Source organism: Temnothorax longispinosus, chromosome 4 (genome assembly GCF_030848805.1).
Source record: "Temnothorax longispinosus isolate EJ_2023e chromosome 4, Tlon_JGU_v1, whole genome shotgun sequence".
In the NCBI taxonomy this organism is placed as follows: domain Eukaryota; kingdom Metazoa; phylum Arthropoda; class Insecta; order Hymenoptera; family Formicidae; genus Temnothorax; species Temnothorax longispinosus.
The window spans coordinates 7,348,278-7,368,779 of NC_092361.1; the positions used below are offsets into that span (position 1 = coordinate 7,348,278).

Sequence of the window (20,502 nt, forward strand, 5' to 3'; positions counted from 1 at the left end):
AAGCTATCATTATTGCAAGAAAATATATAAAACATGACTTACCTCATTATCATTGTAATTAATAAAACTAGAACTACCAAAGGTCCGGAAGAAACTGGAACTACGCCAGTTCCATAATGAGCTTGACCACAAGCTGGCGGGCAAACAGGGATAATGGTTTCTGCGCAAACAAAAGAGGGAACAAATCTAATACATGCTAGCTACGAAAATAAAAATTGGCTGGCTAAGGAAAAGAAAACAAAGGATCGAAAGATGTTAAATTAGACTAAGATATAGAGAGATACACATTGATATAAATTGAAGATTGAAATTCATAACTGAGATAATATGATGAAAATGATGCATGATGCATGATTTCACTGTTATCATGCACAGTCAACATATTGATAAAAAATTTGTTTCCAATATAGTTAATTGTTTCAACTAGATTCGAACGTTATCTACAGCTACATACAATACACAGAAATACACGAGTCTTCTTTTTTTGTATTCTCTTACCGAAAAGTTCAACTTTCGTTTCAGCAGTACCCAGTTTGTTGGCTGCACGACACACATATTCTCCATATTGTCGTTTTTCAATAGTAATAACTCGAATCGTTGTGTCAGTATATTCATCCGCGGTTGCAAAATGTGATATGCTGTAATGCTGATTATTTGACAACTGTACGTCGTCTTTGAGCCAGATGATAGCTGGCGGAGGATATGCTTCTACGTGACACTCCAAATCCATATCGTATTGCAAAGCTTGTCCGAGTCGTGGCCTAGGAGCTGTGATTACCGGCGCGAATTCCACCTCTACGTTAATGTTACGTCTGGCACCGCGTCCAACGCCATTCTCAGCGATGCAATAATACGTTCCGCGATCCTCTTTCCGTATGAAAGATATTTTTAACGTGTTGCCACTGCAATATTTTCGGATTACATGATACATGAAATATTGTTTGCCAAGTATTTAATAATAATAATTTAATTTAGTTGCCGTACCGATAGATCGATCCCCCGGTAGGCAAAATAGCATTGTTTTCTCTACGCCACGATATTCTTGGCGGCGGAAAGCCATTGGCGTAGCATTCCAATAGGACAGGTTGTCCCTCACTAACTACCAGCGATTGGGTCGAGTTGTCGCTAATTATCGGTGGCCTACGGACTTGTAATTCCACTTCCGCGCTTATGAGATTATTTACAGATATTTGTATTCTACATTGATAGTATCCGGCATCCGTTTCTTGTATGTCTTTAACCTAAAATGTGAGACGTATTAAACCCATATCCCATATTTAATGCTTAAAACTTGATCAACGAAGGTAGGTTCGATTAGGAGGCGGAACAACATTCCAATGAAATCTTACCTGTAATTGGTAAGTGGTGGACGCTGTATCATACCTAAGGGCGAATCTACTGTCTCTGATTATCAACGCAGTGCCGGTAGAAAGTGCCACTTGCTCGTGTACGTTTTCTCTATTAACTTTTATCCACAAGACGGGATACTCCTGCGCGTACTGAACGGAGCAATGCAGTTCTACCGTTTCCCCGATATCCTTAATTTGTTCCTGCGATATGTAAGATATTGTCGGAGTACGTTGAGCCGCAACTGAAACAGCAACGGTATAAATGTCTATGATTTGTCACTTGCTGGCTGAGAAATGTCAAGCTACATCGGCACGGCATGGCATGCATCGTCGAACGACAAAAGGGAATTATTCCAGTTGGAAAAAATATGGCGCTATCACAACGGAACGATCGCGTACGTGACGTGCGTGCGAAATTTGCGTTGGACAAATGTTCTTACCCGTTTGTAGAAACACGCATATTAAGGCTAGAATAGCACGCATTATGACACGCCCAACACACGGTACTTGAGTCTCAATCCGGAGCGTTTAGCCTCTCCCTATGATGCGCTTGCCGCTCTCGTTTTCGAGCATAGAATCCTTCCTCCTTTCTTTCCTCCTTATTTAAGTTGAAACAAACGTTCGACTGTCGCGAAATGATGAGAGATCGGCACGAGGGAAACGTAACGCGCGCACACAAAACTTGGTTCTCTATAGGCGTGTACGGGGCACGGGCGCGCAAAGTCGCAAAGCATCTGCAGACGGTACAGAGGTGTCTGTTGACGGGTTGACGCACCAAGCGTTGTAAATATGGCGAATGATGCTACGTCTTTAGTCAAGCGCGAGACTAAATCTCGATTCATCACTAATTTGGATTTTCACCGAGATTATCAATCTACCTAAATTGATTTAAAATTGCAACTGATAATTACGAAATTCTAACTAGTCGGTAAAACGTTTTACGAATACTCTCCATAAATTATTGACGCAACTCGATCATTCTCGCGATTGATTTGAACATTCCAACAGCCTCGTTCAAATTAAGGCGTTAAAAGGTTGCCTCGCGAGTAAAATTTTTGTGCAAAGGATAATGGAACAGAGACTTGATATTTTTATTCAAATTTTTTGTATTTCGATAATTCCTATATAATATTTCAATTCTGACTAATATAGTCGACCGACGTTTCATTTACTTGATGACGGAAAAATTCTTTTAATGTACTGCATGCGAAAATAAAAGCTAGGTACGAATATACATATACATACATACATACATACAAAGTTAATAATGAAAAGAAAAAAGAACAATAGAAAGGAAAAGAAAACAAATATCACAAGTATAAAAATATGAAATATATGTATTTAAACAAAATCAATAAAGTTTACGAGTTAATATACGTTCTGATGTATACCGAGTAACAAGCGAAAAAGGTTGACTACGTTAAAATAGTTGACTGTTAATACACACAAACTATTAATATATTTAAATTTTTCATTTTTTGTCAATTTTTGTAAAATATTGATTTTAGTATCGCTCTATGAGCGATCTCATCAGATAATCGTTTTTGCTCATAGATTTTGAATAAAGTTTTTTGAAAAAAGTCTATAATAAATCTTTGATATTGATTGAAACTCAAGAATTTTTTGTATATACGCGTCTCATTATTCAGATCTAATTCCGCCGATACGGGATAGTAATCGAGACAGGAAAATAATGTAGGTTTGCTCAAACAAGCACTCAATGATTGAAATACAAATGCAATAATTTCCTAATAAGAGATATTCCAACGTGAAGGAGTAACCTTCGGTTTATTAATATTTGCGCGTGACAAAAGGGCAAACACGAACGTCGCGTATATAGAATGGCGTAGATCATGCGCGTTTTTATGCCGTCTATATGGTCCGCGAAGCCAACGCTTCAAGTTCAAGCTTAAAGGAAGAGTCGATGATGCGTTTAATGCGACATATGTAACACATATGTTGTGTCCATCGGGTAACCATAGCAATTCCGAAAGCCTCGACATTCCACCGCTCGGCCATTTCCACCCCCGCGATGGGTGAAATCTTCGCCCCCCCCCCTCCCCCGAAGGCGAAGGTAATGCACATGTACACCCTCGTAGAATGTGTGCGATCACGTAGATAAGGGACATACGTGCGATATGTACGCGATATATAAGTATCCTGTTGTCCTCTGTGGTCAGTACATCTCACACCACCGTCGCGAATCGAGGACGATTCGATCGAGGACGATTTGTTCACGCTAATTCGTGTTCTCCAACAGTTCAAAAAGACCAAAAGATATAACGAACGCGCGCGTACTTCAGTATTCAAATCCGAAATCTATTTTAATTCCGAAATCGTCGAGTTAGCTGCTCGTCACAACCAGCGATTTAAAGAGAGATATAAAGGAGAAAAAGTAAATAAAATTTTAATAGTAATTTTGAAAAGTATTGTTAAAACTCGAGGATATTGAAAGATGACAAGTTGAAGGAATAACGAAGGCAAATAGTGGATGACAATGTGTAAAAACGATTAATCTAAATGTGTCGAATCCGTAAAGTAGCAAATGCACTCGATACCAACGATCATGTTCCGCATAAAAACATCTTCGAGGTGATTAAATGAACGAGGCTTCTTTCAAGTGTCTTCTCTCTCGTACCTCTATAAGGGCATTTCGAGTACAAAACCAAAACGTTGACCGCACCACCGCGTTTCTTCGAGCGAGGTTGATTCGTGCTCCATTCATAATTGAACGACTGTTCAACCGATGCGAGGTCACCGCCGCGACCAAGCTATCGACACTGATCAATGCTCGTTTTCTTAACTGCGCGATTAACTATCAGACGTGATCAAGGAAGCTCGCCGGAAGTGTCTGCGGTAGCGTTTCGACGGATATCTAAACGGCGCTACGGGCGTTACGGAAATATCAAATTCCGTCCCGAAATGATTCTTGTGGGAAATGAAGAACGCTTCTCGATTCGTCGCGCGTCGCGCGCTGATCGGTAAATGATCGTTTTGGAACAATCACCGTGAAAAATCGTTGTTTTCGACAAGAGAAAAAATGTTATCGGACCAATCGACCACTGCTCCGAACACTGTCCATCGGAAGTCTTCCGGTCTTCGCGAACGTACTTAATTAAAAGAAACACGAAGAGATCGACATGGATGATAAGAAGCTGCAAGTAGACGATGACAGCCAGGTATACTTAGCACCGTTCCAAAAATCGGTTTTGCATCCCGCGCATGTGAGAATATTTCTCATAGTGAGTTATCGCTTAGTAATATACATATATATAAATATGCCAAGTACTACATCCCCGAAGTGTGTAGCACGAGCACATATATGTATATAGAGAATTAAAATGAAAAATGAATGATAACGCGAAACATTTACGTGTTTACGAGTTTACGTTCGCGCTTCGAGAATATCTAATTGTAAGTGATCGTCATCTGAACGGAAAGGATGCACGTATCTTAATAATACATCTAAACATTCTAAACAACTCGGATCGATATCTGCATCTGTCATCTCATCAAGGGGCAAGGCCTAAAGTACTCATTATCTCGAATCTATCTCGTCGAGTCTAATTACTGGCGTAATTACCGTAATACGCTGTTCCTTTTTCGCTGCGTAGTACACTTTTTCGTTAGCGAGAACTCATGTTGATTTTTTATGTTTAAAGGTGATTAAGATATCGATCCTCTGCTCCATTTTATTCTTCGCGAACTAATTTCTGTCTTTTGCTCGCACCGTGTGCGTCACCACACACCGATTCCATTATCAGATTAAAGCACCGATAATATGACTTTTTGCGACATTTTTTATGACCGAGACGAGGATATGAATAGGACACACGAGCTAGCGGAGGTAATGATGATCCATTGGAAAAGCTCTGTAAGCTTTGTCTGAATAATTTTAGCCAAACCACCACGTTCGAAGGCCTAGCAGTTGGGGCACTTTTCTTCATCCCGACGATAATAGCCCAGTCGAGCATCAATTCAACGACGAGAAATCGAGCGGCTCTGGAAACAGCTCTCGCGCGTCCTCGGCTAAATCGGCCAGGACCTACAATGGGTCTCGCAATGCGCCGAAATCTGCGGAATTGATCTCGTCCGTCTACTCCAATAGAGACATCATTTGTGAGCCCGACAAAAACGGCTCGCTGCCCGGTGAAACGCCGGCGAGTGTCAAGAGAAAATTGTCGAGAGCCAGCGCGGTGTATCCATCTGGAACGAATTTAATCGCGCAGGATGCCTTCGGTAAGAATTAATTTAGTGTTTAATCGAACCACGCGCTATAAGCAACGGCGGGATTTAATTTCAAGGCCGATGCACGGCTGACGCGGTACGTTCGATATCGAACGATCTCGATGTCAACGGTTTCCAGTTTCTCCGAGCTTTAACCACGTGAGGCATGAGATTCCACGTTTGCTCGACAATATGGGAAAGTTAATTTTACCTACAATCGCGTTATATAACGTTTTAATAATACGGAATTTGTTAGACACATAAGCTGGGTGCTCGATACGACATACGACCTACGCGACATATATGTATAGATGTATAGAAAGAATAAAACGAGTCTCTCGTGGAAACCCGCGGTTGTCTATAACAGCAATAAAGCTATGTCAGTAAACCTCGATCAATATGCGTACGAATGTCAACGTGTCACGAATATCGGATATTAATAATGCAACGTTTGACTCGGCTTTATCACCGTACGAATGCGCGCTCTAACTTCCTGGTTACTAACTTTTTGCTCTTTTTCGTAATACCATCCTACTTTTGCGAAACTATGCCGCGAAATTATAGATATTATTGTAAGGATGCTTTCAAGGTGAAGCAAATCGCGCGCAATGGGGCTTAAAGAACATTTACAATATGTATACGTTGTTATCAATTTTCGCTATAATTTGCCAAGTAAACGCCGCGGCATTTCCAACGAAATTATTAGACAAATGTTAACGCGGTTACGTCAACGCAAAATGAGCCGCAAACGCGTACTAAAGATTATAATAATTCTGTTGAAACTGAGCAAGGTCCCAAACTCACGGCACCCACCTCTCCGGAAATTAACCCTTCGCTACCGGAAACGCCAGTTTCGCTTGATTTCGCCGAAACCACCGGGGATTCGTTGCCGCCGAAAGAAACGGGAATCGATCCCGAACTACTTTATTTTCGGTGAGTAATTGTCTACCACGGCGATATGTCACGAGTTATTTTGGTTCACCCTCGTTTGCGCTTTAGACAATTAAGTGACGAGACATATACATATATATAGACGGACATAGGCACTCAGTTTCTCGTTTCTATTATTACAAGCTTAATACAATTATCTAGAATGTTAGCGATTGTTTTATCATTTTTTTATCGTTACTTGATGCACAAGGGGAAAGACCAACTCGGGGATAGAAAATGCGAAGGGCGTTTATTTCGGAGGTGCCTTATTTTTAGAAACTACTCAATATAAAACATGCATATGCGAGACGAAGCATTGTTATCAAAATTGGTTCACCTTTTTTAATGTTTCGCGATTAATTATTTATTAATCGACTCGATTTAATTTTAGCGACGGCCAACGAAGAATCGATATAGTGTTAGTCTACCAGGAAGAGAACGAAGGAGTAATGACTGAATTAGAAGCTCGTCGGCGAGAACAGAGACGAGTATTTCAACAGAATCTTTTGAAAGAAGGTCTGCAACTAGAGCTCGAGCCAAAAGAGAGCTCATTTGACGGAAAAACGTATTTCTTAAAATTACATATACCTTGGAAAATCAAAGTGCAATACGCCGAAATAATGAGTCTAAAACTACCCACAAAGAGATTCAGAACGATCCCTATGAAAACTTGGGTACGTCTTTTACGAAAACCAGACATACATTAGGCATGTTCTATAGGTGTCGTATTCTATACCACGTAAATAATATCCGAATTAAAACAAAAAACAGGATACAGACGGTACCAAAGAAGTATCGAAATTCTGGGCGCGATGGGCGCGGTGGTCCAAATGGATACATAAAATTCATACTTGGGATACGTCGAAATATCCCGAGGAACCACATTTTTATGACTACATAGATTCCGGCGATCGTGAGGAAAGGTATTTAAATAATGCGAAATTATTATCGTATATATACATATATATATATATATATATATATATATATATACATATATATATATATATATATATATATATAGAGAGAGAGAGAGCTATATATGCTATCGTCGAACTTGATTATCCTTGATTAACCTTGATGTTTGGCAGGTTTATCGTAAAGGAAAGGGATAATGCTTATACGCCCGCTCAGAGATCGTTAATAGTGATGCAGATATTATTGCGAGCGAGATACGACGAGAACCATGAAAAATCTGGTATTCGTAGGCTTTTAGCGGACGGAACGTATGTCGATTGTTTTCCTTTGCACGAGGGTCCTTATAATAAACCTATGCGCAACGGAGAGATTCTTGATAGATACCTGTTGTACTTAATATGGGCAAGACCCGCGCAATGGTAGTAAAAAATATTACTTTGAGTGTTCAATGTTGCATAATAAAATATTTGAGATTTTTTTCATACATCTTTATAGGTATAAGAAACAGCCGTTATGGTTAATAAGACGATATTTTGGCGAGAAAATCGCTCTTTACTTCGCGTGGCTAGGATTTTACACGAAATGCTTATATCCACCAGCAGTGGTAGGACTTTTATGCTTCGTTTACGGTCTTGGAAGCATGGAGGGTGAAGACAATATTCCCAGCAAAGAAATATGCAATTCTAATATAGCTGGTAAATATTCGTCATTGCAATATTTTTGTACAATAAAAGTCTCGCAAACTCTCTCGAAAAATTATTCTGCAATGTCTATAATATTTTTAATTTTATGTAACGCAACATTTCAGGAAATATTACTTTGTGTCCTCTTTGTGATAGAGCATGTAACTATCAAAAACTCGGCGATTCCTGTATATTCTCGAAGTTGACTTACTTATTTGACAATCCCGCGACTGTCTTCTTCGCTATTTTTATGTCTTTCTGGGGTAAGATTTGAAATAGAGTTAAATACCTGCTTCCACACAATCGTGCGTATCTACGCACGTTTTAACGTGTTCGCTTTAATTTGTCCGACATTGCTGTAATAGCTACCACGTTTCTCGAGCTATGGAAACGGCGACAAGCCGTGCTCGTTTGGGAATGGGATCTTCAAAACGCCGAATACGACGAAGAGCCCAGACCTGAATTCGAGACGTCTGTTAAAACGTTCCGGATAAATCCCGTAACGAAGGAAAAAGAACCGTATTTACCCGCGTGGTCTAAAGCCGTTCGATATTTGGCTACTGGCTCAATAGTATTTTTTATGGTAATTATATCACGCATTTCCATTTTCTTCGACATGCAATATTTCGTCATAGATTATATTATCGTTGATACTTTTTTGCGCAGATATGCGTAGTCCTCGGAGCGGTTTTAGGGACGATAGTGTATCGCATTTCGTTGGTTGCCGTCTTTTACGGTGCAAGCGGTAGTTTTTTAAAAAGACACGCGAAAATATTCACTTCCATAACCGCCGCCCTCATTAACTTGGTAATAATAATGATACTCACGCGAATATATCATCGGCTGGCTCGTTGGATGGTCAATATGGAAAATCCGAGAACGCAGACGGAATACGAGGCCAGTTATACATTTAAAATCTTTTTATTCGAGTTCGTCAACTTTTACTCTTCTTTGATTTACATCGCCTTTTTTAAGGTATAAGGTATATTATTAACATATGACATTGCGACACGAACACTGCTGTTTGAGCTTCAGTTCGAGCATCATCGTTAATTTATTTTAGGGGAGATTTTTCGTCCATCCTGGCGATGCAGATGCGAGAGCCTCGGAATTTTACCGTATTAAAACGGACGTATGCGATCCCGCTGGTTGCCTTTCGGAAGTCTGTATTCAACTTGCGATTATAATGGTCGGTAAGCAATGCTTCAATAATTTTGTCGAAATCTTATCGCCGAAATTGTGGAATTGGTGGCGCAAGAGAACGCAAGTCGCGGCGACAAAGAACCATGATAGAAGATACACCTGTTGGGAGAAAGATTATCAGCTTCAAGACCCAGGAAGATTAGCTTTATTCGATGAATATTTAGAGATGAGTGAGTCACATATTATGCGTTTTACAGAGAGATACCTTTTTACAGATATCTTTTACAGATATATTTTTGCCTTTTTATGTTATTTATAGTTCTGCAGTATGGATTTGTAACATTATTCGTAGCAGCGTTCCCATTAGCGCCTCTATTCGCTTTACTGAATAATATCGCTGAGATAAGATTAGACGCGTACAAAATGGTTAAGGAGGCTCGGAGACCGTTAGCCGAGCGAGTAGAAGATATTGGCGCTTGGTCCGGTATTCTTAGGGGTGTAACTTACGTGGCGGTGGTATCGAATGTACGCACGCACATATAAACAAATTTATCGAATCGCACAAGTCGCTCTAGCCCTCGGTTACAAAATATACATGTTCCAGGCCTTTGTTATCGCGTACACATCCGACTTTATCCCACGAAGCGTGTACACGTTCGTTTATTCGCCCACTGAAGATTTGGTGGGTTACATCGATAGCTCTCTGTCAGAATTTAATACTTCCGATTATCGCGACGATATGAAGAGCGACATAGATGGCGAACATCCAGAGACGTGTCAGTACAGAGGCTACAGAAATGGTCCAGATCACTCTAATGATCCTTACGGACTTAGCCCACAGTACTGGCACGTTTTCGCCGCGCGTTTAGCTTTCGTCGTTGTCTTCGAGCACGTTGTAAGTCGACTCGTTCTTTTACTAATTAATATAGAGATAATAAATTGATTGTTTCGATGGAGGGAATACTTTTTTTTTACAGGTTTTCGCACTTACCGGTATTATGAGTTACGTGATACCGGCTGTACCGCATTCTCTGACAACTCAGCTGCAACGCGAACGATTGATCGCTCAGGAAGAAAAGTACGAAAAGGAAATAAAAGGGAAAGAAGACGAAGACGATTTACTTTCGGTTTTAAGAGAGGCGGGAAGTATCGGTAGAGGAAGCTGGGCTAGACGATTCAGCAAATTGAGCGACGCTCTAGATACTCACGCTGATGTTAGGCATAGTAAACGCAGCGATAGCTCCACAGTATGGCAAGTCCCATAAAATCAAGCCAAATCTTCTCTATTATGTAAACATTTCCTATTTTCAGTATCATTTCCAAATAACTTATATTATATAAGTCCAAGTCCTATAATAAATTTACACTTACGCTTTTCAACATTCTCGCCCCTAATTATTACCAGATGCACTGTAAAAAACGCAGATGTAAGGTAAAAATTACAAACATACTGTTACATAATATACTTTTTTATTTTACATAATGCCATATTTTTTTTCCTAGAAATTATTACAATCTATTATGTATATATATATATATATATAGAATATATTTATAATAATATACATGTATTTTCTCTCTCCTCTCTCTCTCTCCCCCTTCTCCCTCCCTCTTCCTCTCTTTCTCCCTGTCTCTCTCCCTTTCCCTCTCAATATATATATATATTCATTTCGGTACACGTCACTTTCTTACGTCTATTACTTTAAAATCTAAATGTCTAATTACATTAACATATTTTTTAATGGAAACTATATCACAGTTGTGTTTGAAGGAGAGACGGGGATTTAAAGGAAGGAAGCATTCAGGTAACTGATATTGAGCATAGTCTATTCGGTAAGATTGTAAAATATGGTGATCACAAAGCATTGGCTATTTCAAACAACAGACTTGAAAATTTATCAAAATAGTTGTCAAAATTATCAAATTACCACTTAATATTTTTAATATTTTCATATTTAATGGTTTATCATAATAAATACTTAATCTCAATCCATCAATCTATCAGACCTTTTTTACAATTTGTATGGCAAGGAAGATTTCAGCTTTTAATAACTTACCGAATGGACTAAGCAGCGACTGAAAATGTTTTTTTTTTTTCAACAAAGTAAAAAAATAAAACTGAGAAGGGCAACACTTAACTAGGTCCGGGAGGAGAGTTAAAATTAAACATGGTAGTAGGTGGACGTCCCGGTAAAGGTTTTGGTGGTAACCTCGGCGTCACTGATCCTGAAACGCAATAGTACGAAAATAAATATCCGTTATATGAACACATAATCCGTTATATAAACGCGACATAATATCTCACCGTTAGGCTGCGTTGGTGGAAGTTTTGTAGGGCTAGGGCTATTGAAAGACATATGTCTCCGCGGATGAACGATAGTACAGCATGTATTTTCTAACGTGGAATTTCGGCGAGTCAATAATGCCGAACTACTTGAGTTTAGCGTTGCTGGAAGTCGTGGTGGTAATGTTACAGGTCGTGGTGGTAACGGCGGTGGTGAGATATCATCTCTCGGAGGGAGAATTGGTGCGTTTGGAGCTTGTTTTGCCTAAAGTTGTTGAATCAAATTTCTTACTTTCTCGAAGAAAATCAATACTTGTTCTATTTTTCATGTATCTTGATGTGCAGAGATATTTCTACTCTATTAATGCAATATACGGAAATATAAATTCGATGCAATCTGTCGATAAATCTGAGATTATCCAATACAGTAAATATCGATTTTTTTTTCACTAATTTTATCGAATAAACGAAAAATAATTTGATTTAAATACAACATTTTCCTTGAGAGGAAATCTAAATTCGTAATATTTTTAAATCTTGCTAAGTACATAGAGATATCTCGGTATTGAATTTGAAAATTCTTCAAATTAAATGAATCTTATTGTTAGTTAATCTTGGAATCTTACTTGTTGTGGTGATCCGCTACATGAATTTTCTCGTGGTTTAGTTCGTGGTTTAGGTGGTAGAGGTGGTGGAAGTTGGCTAGGAGGTATATTGGGAGACGACGGTGTTGGTATTGCACTGGGGCTTCCACCTGGCAACGGTAGACACGTTGGAGCACTTATCATGCTATTTATAGTGTTTATATTAAAGCTGAAGTGATTACTTTGATGAAGGTAAGGAATCAAAGGTCCAGGAGATTGAGGGCTGCTACTCGATGAAGGAATCGAAATTGCTGACCCACTAGGTGGACTAGGTGATGCTGGAGGTGGCACAGGTGCTACGGAAAAATGACAAAAGTTATATATTCATATAATTATTGTTAATACGTGATTTAAATTTAGATGCATACCGAATATGACTGGCGCAAAAACGCTGAGATCCACTATGTGTGGAACTGTAATTTGTGATCCATGTGGAGGAGTTTCCGGTAATTCGTGGGGAAACGTGTCTGCTGAAGAATCGTGTAATCTTACGCTAGACGCTACCACATGTAACGGAGCTGGTAATCTTCCGCTTCTGGCTTTGATTCCTGGCGATTTCAAGTTCAATTCTGGCCATTTACGCGGCTGTTGCAAAAATTTAAAAATGTAAAACGTGAAAGACAATTTCGATATGCTGTATCAATGAAACGCTTACGAATCGTGGAGGTTGCCTGCATCCTCTTGGCTCAATTTCTAAACTTTTATTGTACAAATAATTGCTTATATCCGCATCTTTCATATTGGGATCAAAAGGACACAGGTTTTCAAGAAATTGTCTTATTCTAGACTCCACTAAAAGACAATAGGGTTGATTTTGATACTGCTGTATTTCACCAGTTATTTCCGCTACTTTTCGACGTTTGCTAAAATTAATAAGCTCCGGACTTGCCGGTAAATAATCCGGATTTCCCTCTTCAATATGCAGAATATTAGTCAAGTACATACCTGACAATGAAAAAAGAATTTAACTTTCTGTCGTAATTCTCTGACAAGGGGTCATTATGTTGGTAATACTTACCAAAGAATGGTACGCAAGGTGGATTGATAGATCTTAATTTCTCTTGATACTTTCGAAAATGATCGTTGTTGAGCTCTCGTGCTTCTTCCAATGCTTTTTCTAATCGTGCTGGCAATTGCTATAAAAATAACCATGTAAAAAAATAGTTTGATACAAGAATTTTGATTTTAATTTTATATATTTGCTCATACTTGAAATGTAAATTTTAATCTGAAAACCGACGCCGATCCCATAGCACTGATAACGGCCAAAACGCCGTTAAAATTATTGAGATCTTGCAACACCATCATTACTTCGATCGCACGTGATATAATGGCTAATCTCTCGTCGAAATTTTCAGCCTCTACTATTGTCTTTTCTAACCATCTTGTAAACTATTAAACCGCAGTAAAAATCAAATTAGTGTCGCATAGTAACGTAACACAACAGGCATTTTATATCACGATATATTTACGATGACTTGAAATAAAAGCTTACATTTGTCGTATGTTTAATCATCTTCAACAGATTCGGTGATGTTTTTTCCTTATCCTTTTTTGTCCATACAGAGCCAACTAACTCGGAAGGTTTTACCGTTCTATACAGATCGAACTCCAATAGTGTTAATTGTCTCGCTAATTCGATAGGATGTAACTGTAATTTATAAGTTGATTCAGTAATGGTAATTTTGGTAATGTTAATTAAATATCTTGATTGTATCAAGGTGTTGGGGAGATATTATAAAAAAAATAAATTAATTAATTAAAGAAGAAATTATCCGTATACCTGAAGTATTCCATATTCTTCCTCAGGAACTTTAAGATGCCACTCAATCGGTGGAGGAGATCGTTCAAAACTAAATGTGATGGGTCGTTGTTCCGACGGCTCGCATTTTCTTTGTACAATTTTTATCACCGAATCAACCCATTTCCGCATAGATTTACCGCTAACGGTATCCAAAAACAATTGCAATCTTTCTAAAAGATTTCTATCTCGTTCGAAATCGTAAAAATGATGATCCACCTAAGAAAATTCACGTAAGAAAATAAAACTGCGAATAATGACATTGTAAGAGAATCTGTAAGGAAAAATTAAAAAATGTTACAAACCCAGTGTCTTAAAACGTTCAAAACTCTAAATTGCACCGGTTGACAAAATTCTTTCCTATATCTTTTCCAATCTTCTCTAGCTATCTTACATACGGAAGGTTTGTCTTCTTCACCATAGACCAATGAAGGATCTGGTATATCGAATCTTTCTATTAGCAATGTTAACAATTCTTGAGGTGAGCAAAAACTCCTGTAATCGTTACAATAAATAAATCATTAATAAATAATTTATCTCATATGTAAAAAGAATTGGTACAGTATGCTACCATTTTACTTACCTGTAAGTAGTAAGGAATGTTCTTACAAAAGCTGGATCAGCATATATGTGGTAAGTTAATCTCTCTACTAATTTTACCAAAGTTGCGCCCTTAATCAAGGGAACACCACCATTTTCCCTGGCCTCCAAAACAATATTTTCTGGACCATCTTGTTCAGTAAATTTATACAAGTGAGATGGAGGTAGCCTCAATGGGTGCTTTCTTTCCTCGTCCAAGAGGATACTATCTAAAGTTCTTTCCAACATACTTTTTGTATTCAACATCACTAAATCCGCCATCCAATTATTCTTGTCTTCGACAGATTTGGCAACAAGAATAACATTAGGGTGGTCCCTTGGTGCAATTTCAAAAGCATTTTTTAATTCTATGTAAAAAATATTTTAATTAGGAAGATTACAAACGTTAACACAAAATTACAATAGAGTTGTATATACGTTTACCTTCAGTATCTTCTCTATCAATAATATCGACTTTTCTAATAAAAAGTCTCTCTTTCAGTCGGAGTTCACCTTGATGAGCCGAATGTCCACCTACTCCGACCGCAACAATACCTGCCGCAACAGTAACACTGACTCTTTTACTACCAGTTGGTTTACACAATACTAATAAACCATCGAATAACAAGGCCTTTCTTTCCGTTAATCTTCGTCCATTACTAGCCACCTTTTTCAATGTATCCTCTGTAATGTATGAACATTATATAATGATATATAACTACTAATGATTAAAAGAAATGGTTGAAGATATCGAGAGATAAAGAAATATTTTTTTATTACCTCTAATAAACTCATTGCAACACTGCCCGATATCTCTTTGATCCCAACCGTCGACAGTCTTTTGTAGTTCACTAGTTTTCTCTAATGCCGCCTGTCTTCTTGCTCTGCTCTGCATTCGTAAGCCCGTATCCTTTTTTGGAAGATTTGCTACAGATTGCATTAATTCCATTTGTAGTGGTCTTAACAAACCTTGCACCTGTTCCAGAGTTTCGCCATCCTCTGTATTAGGTGTGCGCTTCTGTAAAACCTGAGATTTTGAAATATAAAAAGTAGACTGTTGTAAAAATAATTTTGTATATACGCATACCAAAAGTAAAAAGGTACCTTTATGTAATCAAAATACAGGAAACAATGCCATATAGGTTGCAACAAAAGTTTTGGTAAATAATATTTAACAGCCTCCTTAAAACCATGGCCTGCTGCCCGCAAAGCCGTACTAGCTTCCGGTCTTGACAATAAATTTGTTAAAACTTCCCGACTAGCTGGACTATTAATATCTTTCGCATATCTATAGATAAAATATAATTAGTAAGAATTTTACATATATCGCACAAATATAATACATACTTAATATAAACGTCAAATTCTGCTGCCTCTGCTAATTCTTCAAAGCACGAACCAACCGTAAGTGTTTGCTTCTCTTCCGTAATTTCCATTATATCTTCTAAACTGCCGAGTAAAGTCATAGTAACTTCATAAATATCTGTAATATTACTGAAAAGCGTCTCAAGTTCGCTTTTATCTTGCGCTAACTTGGCAATTTCTTCACGAAATACCTAATAATGGAAATTATTTTTTAAATCTTTCTCGATAAAATTTTTATTTATTCCCCAACACAACATCTATGCCATTATTACCTTGATAATCATATGTAAGTCACGGATGTAATGTCGTTCATCATGAATGAGATCTCGAACAGACTCTTCATAAGTCTGCGAAACAACTGCACTCAAGCTACTTTGTGGACCTTCCGTACAATCATCTTGGTGAAACATGTCCATCAGTACCTATTGATAAATTACATTGTTTCAAATAATTATTTCCAATATTTTTAATATCCCAAACATCAATATAAAAAAAAAAAAAAATAGCAAATGGAATATTTAATAGTTGGAATGTTTATCATAATTTTGTATCAATGACAAAAATAACCACCGCAATAGCATGCAATACAAAAGTGATAAAAAAAGATCAACAGAAGCTATTATTAAAATTTTTCCATAACAATTTGTATGCGTTAAAATGCTTCTTGTTAATATGTATATTCACATGTATATTATTAAATACATGCTACAGTATAATTAGCATAAACATGGTAATATCGTGTATATGATTTACATTTTATAATAATTCTCTACATTTAAAAAAGATAAAAACACACATACTTAGCACATAGAAAGAATTACGCAATTTTAACAAATTATATTTCTTTTATGGCTATAGCTATAAAAAAGTGGAAAACATGAAAAAGTTGAAGAAAGCTTACTGATGTTTAATTTGCTCTAACGTTACGTTTGACGTTGATGCTAAAACATGTTTATTCTGCACACATTGTATAAAAGAAATATATCAACAAGCAATTCTTTAAACAAGCAGTAAGTTATATATGTTGTTAAACAAGAGGGAAACAAGAGGGAAATGACACAATATTTGTGCACAAAACAACTAGATAATCAAGATAAAGCATTTATCCAAAACTTTTGTATTAAGAAAAAAAAACTTGTGTTCTTAAATATATTTTCTTTAATTTTAAAATCTTAAACTTGATTTATGAATTTTATTTATATTCACGAATTAGAAAAATATGATCAAAACGATTTAAAAAACATGTCGGACATATTTTAAATCTTCTTAGGGCAATCAATTGAAGTATTATAAAAGTGTCTTTCCTAGATGAATTAGATATTTTGTAATTGCGACATTATAATCACATATTTTACTCATTTAAATAGTATTATGATTTTATCTTTTTTGTATATAATGTAACGAAAGTTGCGATAGATTATCTAGTCAATTTTTCCAATAAATTATCTAGTAGGAAACAATAAGAAGTCTTTTAAGCTGAGAAACAATAATAGAAAAACAAAAAGGAGATGTAAGATGAAAGGTAACTTTTTCTAAAAACAATACAAAGATAGCAAAAAAATATTATGACACCTTGAATCTTTTCTGTGCAATCACGAGTACGTACCACCTAGAACAGCATGAGCGAAGAATGAACATGGTTGGAGTTGTTATATATTAGTGGAAAGCATGTAATCAAGCATAGAATATATGCAGCCACAATTAGCCTAGTGTAGCCAATTCTGAAATTCGTTAGTGTGCTATCTTGCTAGTAGTAGAGACTTCAAATTACGGAGTATGAAAAAAAATTTACAATTTCCATTTTTTATCCATTTTAAGCCAATATAAACTAGATGATGCATTTTCAAGTGAATTAGGCAAGTGGGATAAAGGAAACTAACTTGAATCGACAAGTAATAAGCAAACTATTACTAGCAAGGTATTATATTTCTCTACTGCCTATTTAATGCGATGTAACACCACTCGTTTTAATCACGTTTCCTCTATACAAGCCTCATAAACTATGTGTACCATTGTGTCTAGATATTTTATAAGACTGATTCGAAATATTTCAAGTATCACATGATAAAACTATTAGTATCATGGTACACTTAACACATATATATATTAATATTCACAATTTAAATATGCATATATATATATATATATATATATATATATATATATATATATATATATATATGGATATAGGATATACTCAAATCAGTCTTTTAATGCAAATGAAAAGACACGATACAGAGTAGATGTTGGTTAATTAAGGTGCAGTACGGAGAAACAAGACAAATTGCATATTTCTACAAACAATGTCTTACCATATCCGCATACATCGCGACTCTTATATCCTCACACGAAATCTCTACGTGACGAATATTCTTGACATAATTTCCAGCTAGCTGAAAAGAAAGTAATGTTAAATATTTCCAGGCAATTCTTTCAAAATAGAAACAACAACCAACTACCAACCTTCAAAATATCAGCAGAAATATATTCCAAAACACCGACTACAAACAGGCTAACTTGCGAGTCAATTTTGTGCTGTAACACTTCCTATTAAAAAAAAAAACACAAAAAAAAACATGTATTACAATTACACAAGTTTGATTACATGGTTTTACATAAGATTCTTGAACTTGCATGCAAATGTGTAAATAAACTGTGCCATAAATATGTACTTTTTGTAATAACTGATGAATCTTGTCAACTGGTAGTACTAACGGCGACTTCTTTTTCCCTTTCTCTAGAGCGTCTCTCGCATCACGAAGAGCCCATCTATCAATAGGTGTAGGAAACGTCCGTCTTACTCTTTCCTCTACATCTTGAGGAGTCTGTGGAGGTGGATGTCCACAAAGCATGCCTAGCATTCTTAAAATTAAACTCTCCACATAGTCTAAGGCATCTTGGCGAGCTTCGAGACTAGGATGTACTTGTTCTAGTACCTATAAAGTAACGAGAAAATGTTTTTCTTGGCTATTAACGCAAGTATTTGTAGTATATTGTTGTTATCAATTATATTATTGGCCAAAGATACACAATTATATTACCAAATATACTTTAGGACAGATATACGTCGACAAACGTCGGAGAGTTGACAGAGTAGGAGACTAGAGATAAGCGCGAGGATACGATATAAAAAAATCTACCAATCGTCGATGTTGAGACAGGGGAAGGCATTTGAGAAATCATATGGTGACCGCGCACGGCGATGACGTCGTCGGTCTCGGTGTCGTTGATCGATCCAGCCTCGACGTAAAATCATTGGGACGAAAAATGATCGAGCGCTGGAGCGCGAAAACACGAGAAGGAGAGGCGGGGGTGAGATGGAGGGGATAGAACGGGATAGTAAAAGACAAGAAAGCGAGGTATACAAGACGGGGGCATGGAACGAGCGAAAAGGAGGGAGGGAGAGAGGGAGAGAGATAGAGAGAGGTAGAGAGAAGGAGATAGAGATAGATGAAGCGACAAGGAGCGGAGCGGACTCAGCGGACTGCGGAGCGGAATCGAAGAAGCGGAGCAACGAAAGATGTACCTTGCGCAGAGAGTTGACAAACACTCCCTTCCACTTGGCAGCGTTCTCCTCCTTCTGAAAGTCGTAGCCCGACGGCTCGCCCACCGCTGACGCCGGCGACGAAAACATTTCACCGAGTGCTCGAGAGTCACGCGCGCTTGTCTAATTGTAGAGAAATCGGCCGAGACGTCCGTGGTGTCGTTCCGCGGTCCTTAGCTCTTTAACATCTCAGTCTCCTTGCGCGCTGGCAGCCCGATCGCCCGATTGCCCGATGGCTTTCGTTGCTCTTGACAGTGTGCTCGACGATCGACAGCTAAGCCAGACGATTGTATCTGTGCGCTGCTCTCGCGTTCCACGCGCTCGTCGTTCCCGGCAGCGTCACCGAGGCTGATGAGGCCGAGGCCGTGACCGAGCCAAGAGTCCGAGCTGTCCGAGAGCTCTGGCACTCGCACATCTTACACGCCCTTTATTCCGTGATTTTTCCCTGAATCCGTAACAAGCACCAGCGTTAACATCACCGACATCGAGAAACTGGAGCTGGCAACAGGCAAAGTGGCAAGTTGGGAACTGAGCATCTGAGCATTGAGCAACTGAGAACTGAGCCTCTCTATGATGGCCGCGAGAGGCCCGCGATCCGCGATACATACAATCGCCTTCGGACAATTTATCGATAAATAGGAGTAAAGGGATGGGCAGTTGGTTCGATCGATCGATTACCTCACCGATGTTTTCAAATTCGCCCAATCCCCAGTATCCCCACTGATCCCTACGTCACCGCGTTTCTTCTTGTCCGCGTCCGACCTGCGAAATTTTTACTAGACTTTCATAGAGACATGTCATAACGACGTGCTCGGCTCGAAATTTTATTTGCCGCACAAGTTATATTTTCCGGACCAGCCGATTGGCCATCGAGATGGAAAGGGGGGTGCTCTCTCGGGACTTTGGGAATTCTCTATCCGACTAGTTGGAATCTAGTAGATTCCAACTTTGCCGCCACGCCGCCGCCATCTTATGATTGTACATACGCCCTGCTGTTTATTAGTCTAATCTGACCAATTAGGAACAATTTCACCA

At 38.1% G+C, this 20,502-nt stretch overlaps 3 protein-coding genes across 6 annotated transcripts; 1 reads left to right on the forward strand and 2 right to left on the reverse strand.

Moving 5' to 3' along the window:
- Positions 1-6: 6 nt before the first annotated feature.
- Lac (septate junction protein lachesin) lies at positions 7-2,289 on the reverse strand. Its single transcript, XM_071774795.1, has 5 exons — positions 1,790-2,289; positions 1,350-1,591; positions 985-1,241; positions 499-902; positions 7-160 (listed from the first exon to the last, which is right to left on the reverse strand). Exons 1-5 carry the CDS (start codon positions 1,830-1,832, stop codon positions 39-41), a joined length of 1,068 nt encoding a protein of 355 aa, XP_071630896.1. The 5' UTR covers positions 1,833-2,289; the 3' UTR covers positions 7-38.
- A 1,222-nt stretch (positions 2,290-3,511) lies between these two features.
- Positions 3,512-10,813, forward strand: LOC139810898 (anoctamin-4). 2 transcript variants are annotated; one of them, XM_071774794.1, is made up of 14 exons: positions 3,512-4,591; positions 5,249-5,588; positions 6,368-6,509; positions 6,898-7,180; positions 7,278-7,429; positions 7,598-7,843; positions 7,920-8,119; positions 8,233-8,370; positions 8,473-8,690; positions 8,774-9,082; positions 9,171-9,480; positions 9,570-9,775; positions 9,855-10,145; positions 10,228-10,813. In XM_071774794.1, the coding sequence occupies exons 1-14, from the start codon at positions 4,490-4,492 to the stop codon at positions 10,513-10,515; spliced, it is 3,225 nt and encodes a 1,074-aa protein (XP_071630895.1). In that variant the 5' UTR covers positions 3,512-4,489; the 3' UTR covers positions 10,516-10,813. The 2 variants fall into 2 exon arrangements, with proteins under 2 accessions (XP_071630895.1, XP_071630894.1); XM_071774793.1 differs by having other exon boundaries at positions 5,249-5,587; positions 6,361-6,509.
- On the reverse strand, positions 10,704-20,062 carry Sos (Son of sevenless). 3 transcript variants are annotated; one of them, XM_071774791.1, is made up of 21 exons: positions 19,450-20,062; positions 18,596-18,859; positions 18,387-18,470; positions 18,236-18,316; positions 16,196-16,345; positions 15,906-16,114; positions 15,663-15,846; positions 15,339-15,585; positions 15,003-15,242; positions 14,563-14,926; positions 14,285-14,474; positions 13,962-14,198; positions 13,674-13,829; positions 13,388-13,570; positions 13,197-13,314; positions 12,834-13,123; positions 12,547-12,763; positions 12,361-12,474; positions 12,161-12,288; positions 11,556-11,799; positions 10,704-11,476 (listed from the first exon to the last, which is right to left on the reverse strand). In XM_071774791.1, the coding sequence occupies exons 1-21, from the start codon at positions 19,555-19,557 to the stop codon at positions 11,385-11,387; spliced, it is 3,900 nt and encodes a 1,299-aa protein (XP_071630892.1). In that variant the 5' UTR covers positions 19,558-20,062; the 3' UTR covers positions 10,704-11,384. The 3 variants fall into 3 exon arrangements, with proteins under 3 accessions (XP_071630892.1, XP_071630891.1, XP_071630893.1); XM_071774790.1 differs by having other exon boundaries at positions 12,161-12,474; XM_071774792.1 differs by lacking the exon at positions 19,450-20,062 and adding an exon at positions 19,064-19,288 and having other exon boundaries at positions 12,161-12,474.
- Positions 20,063-20,502: the final 440 nt, after the last annotated feature.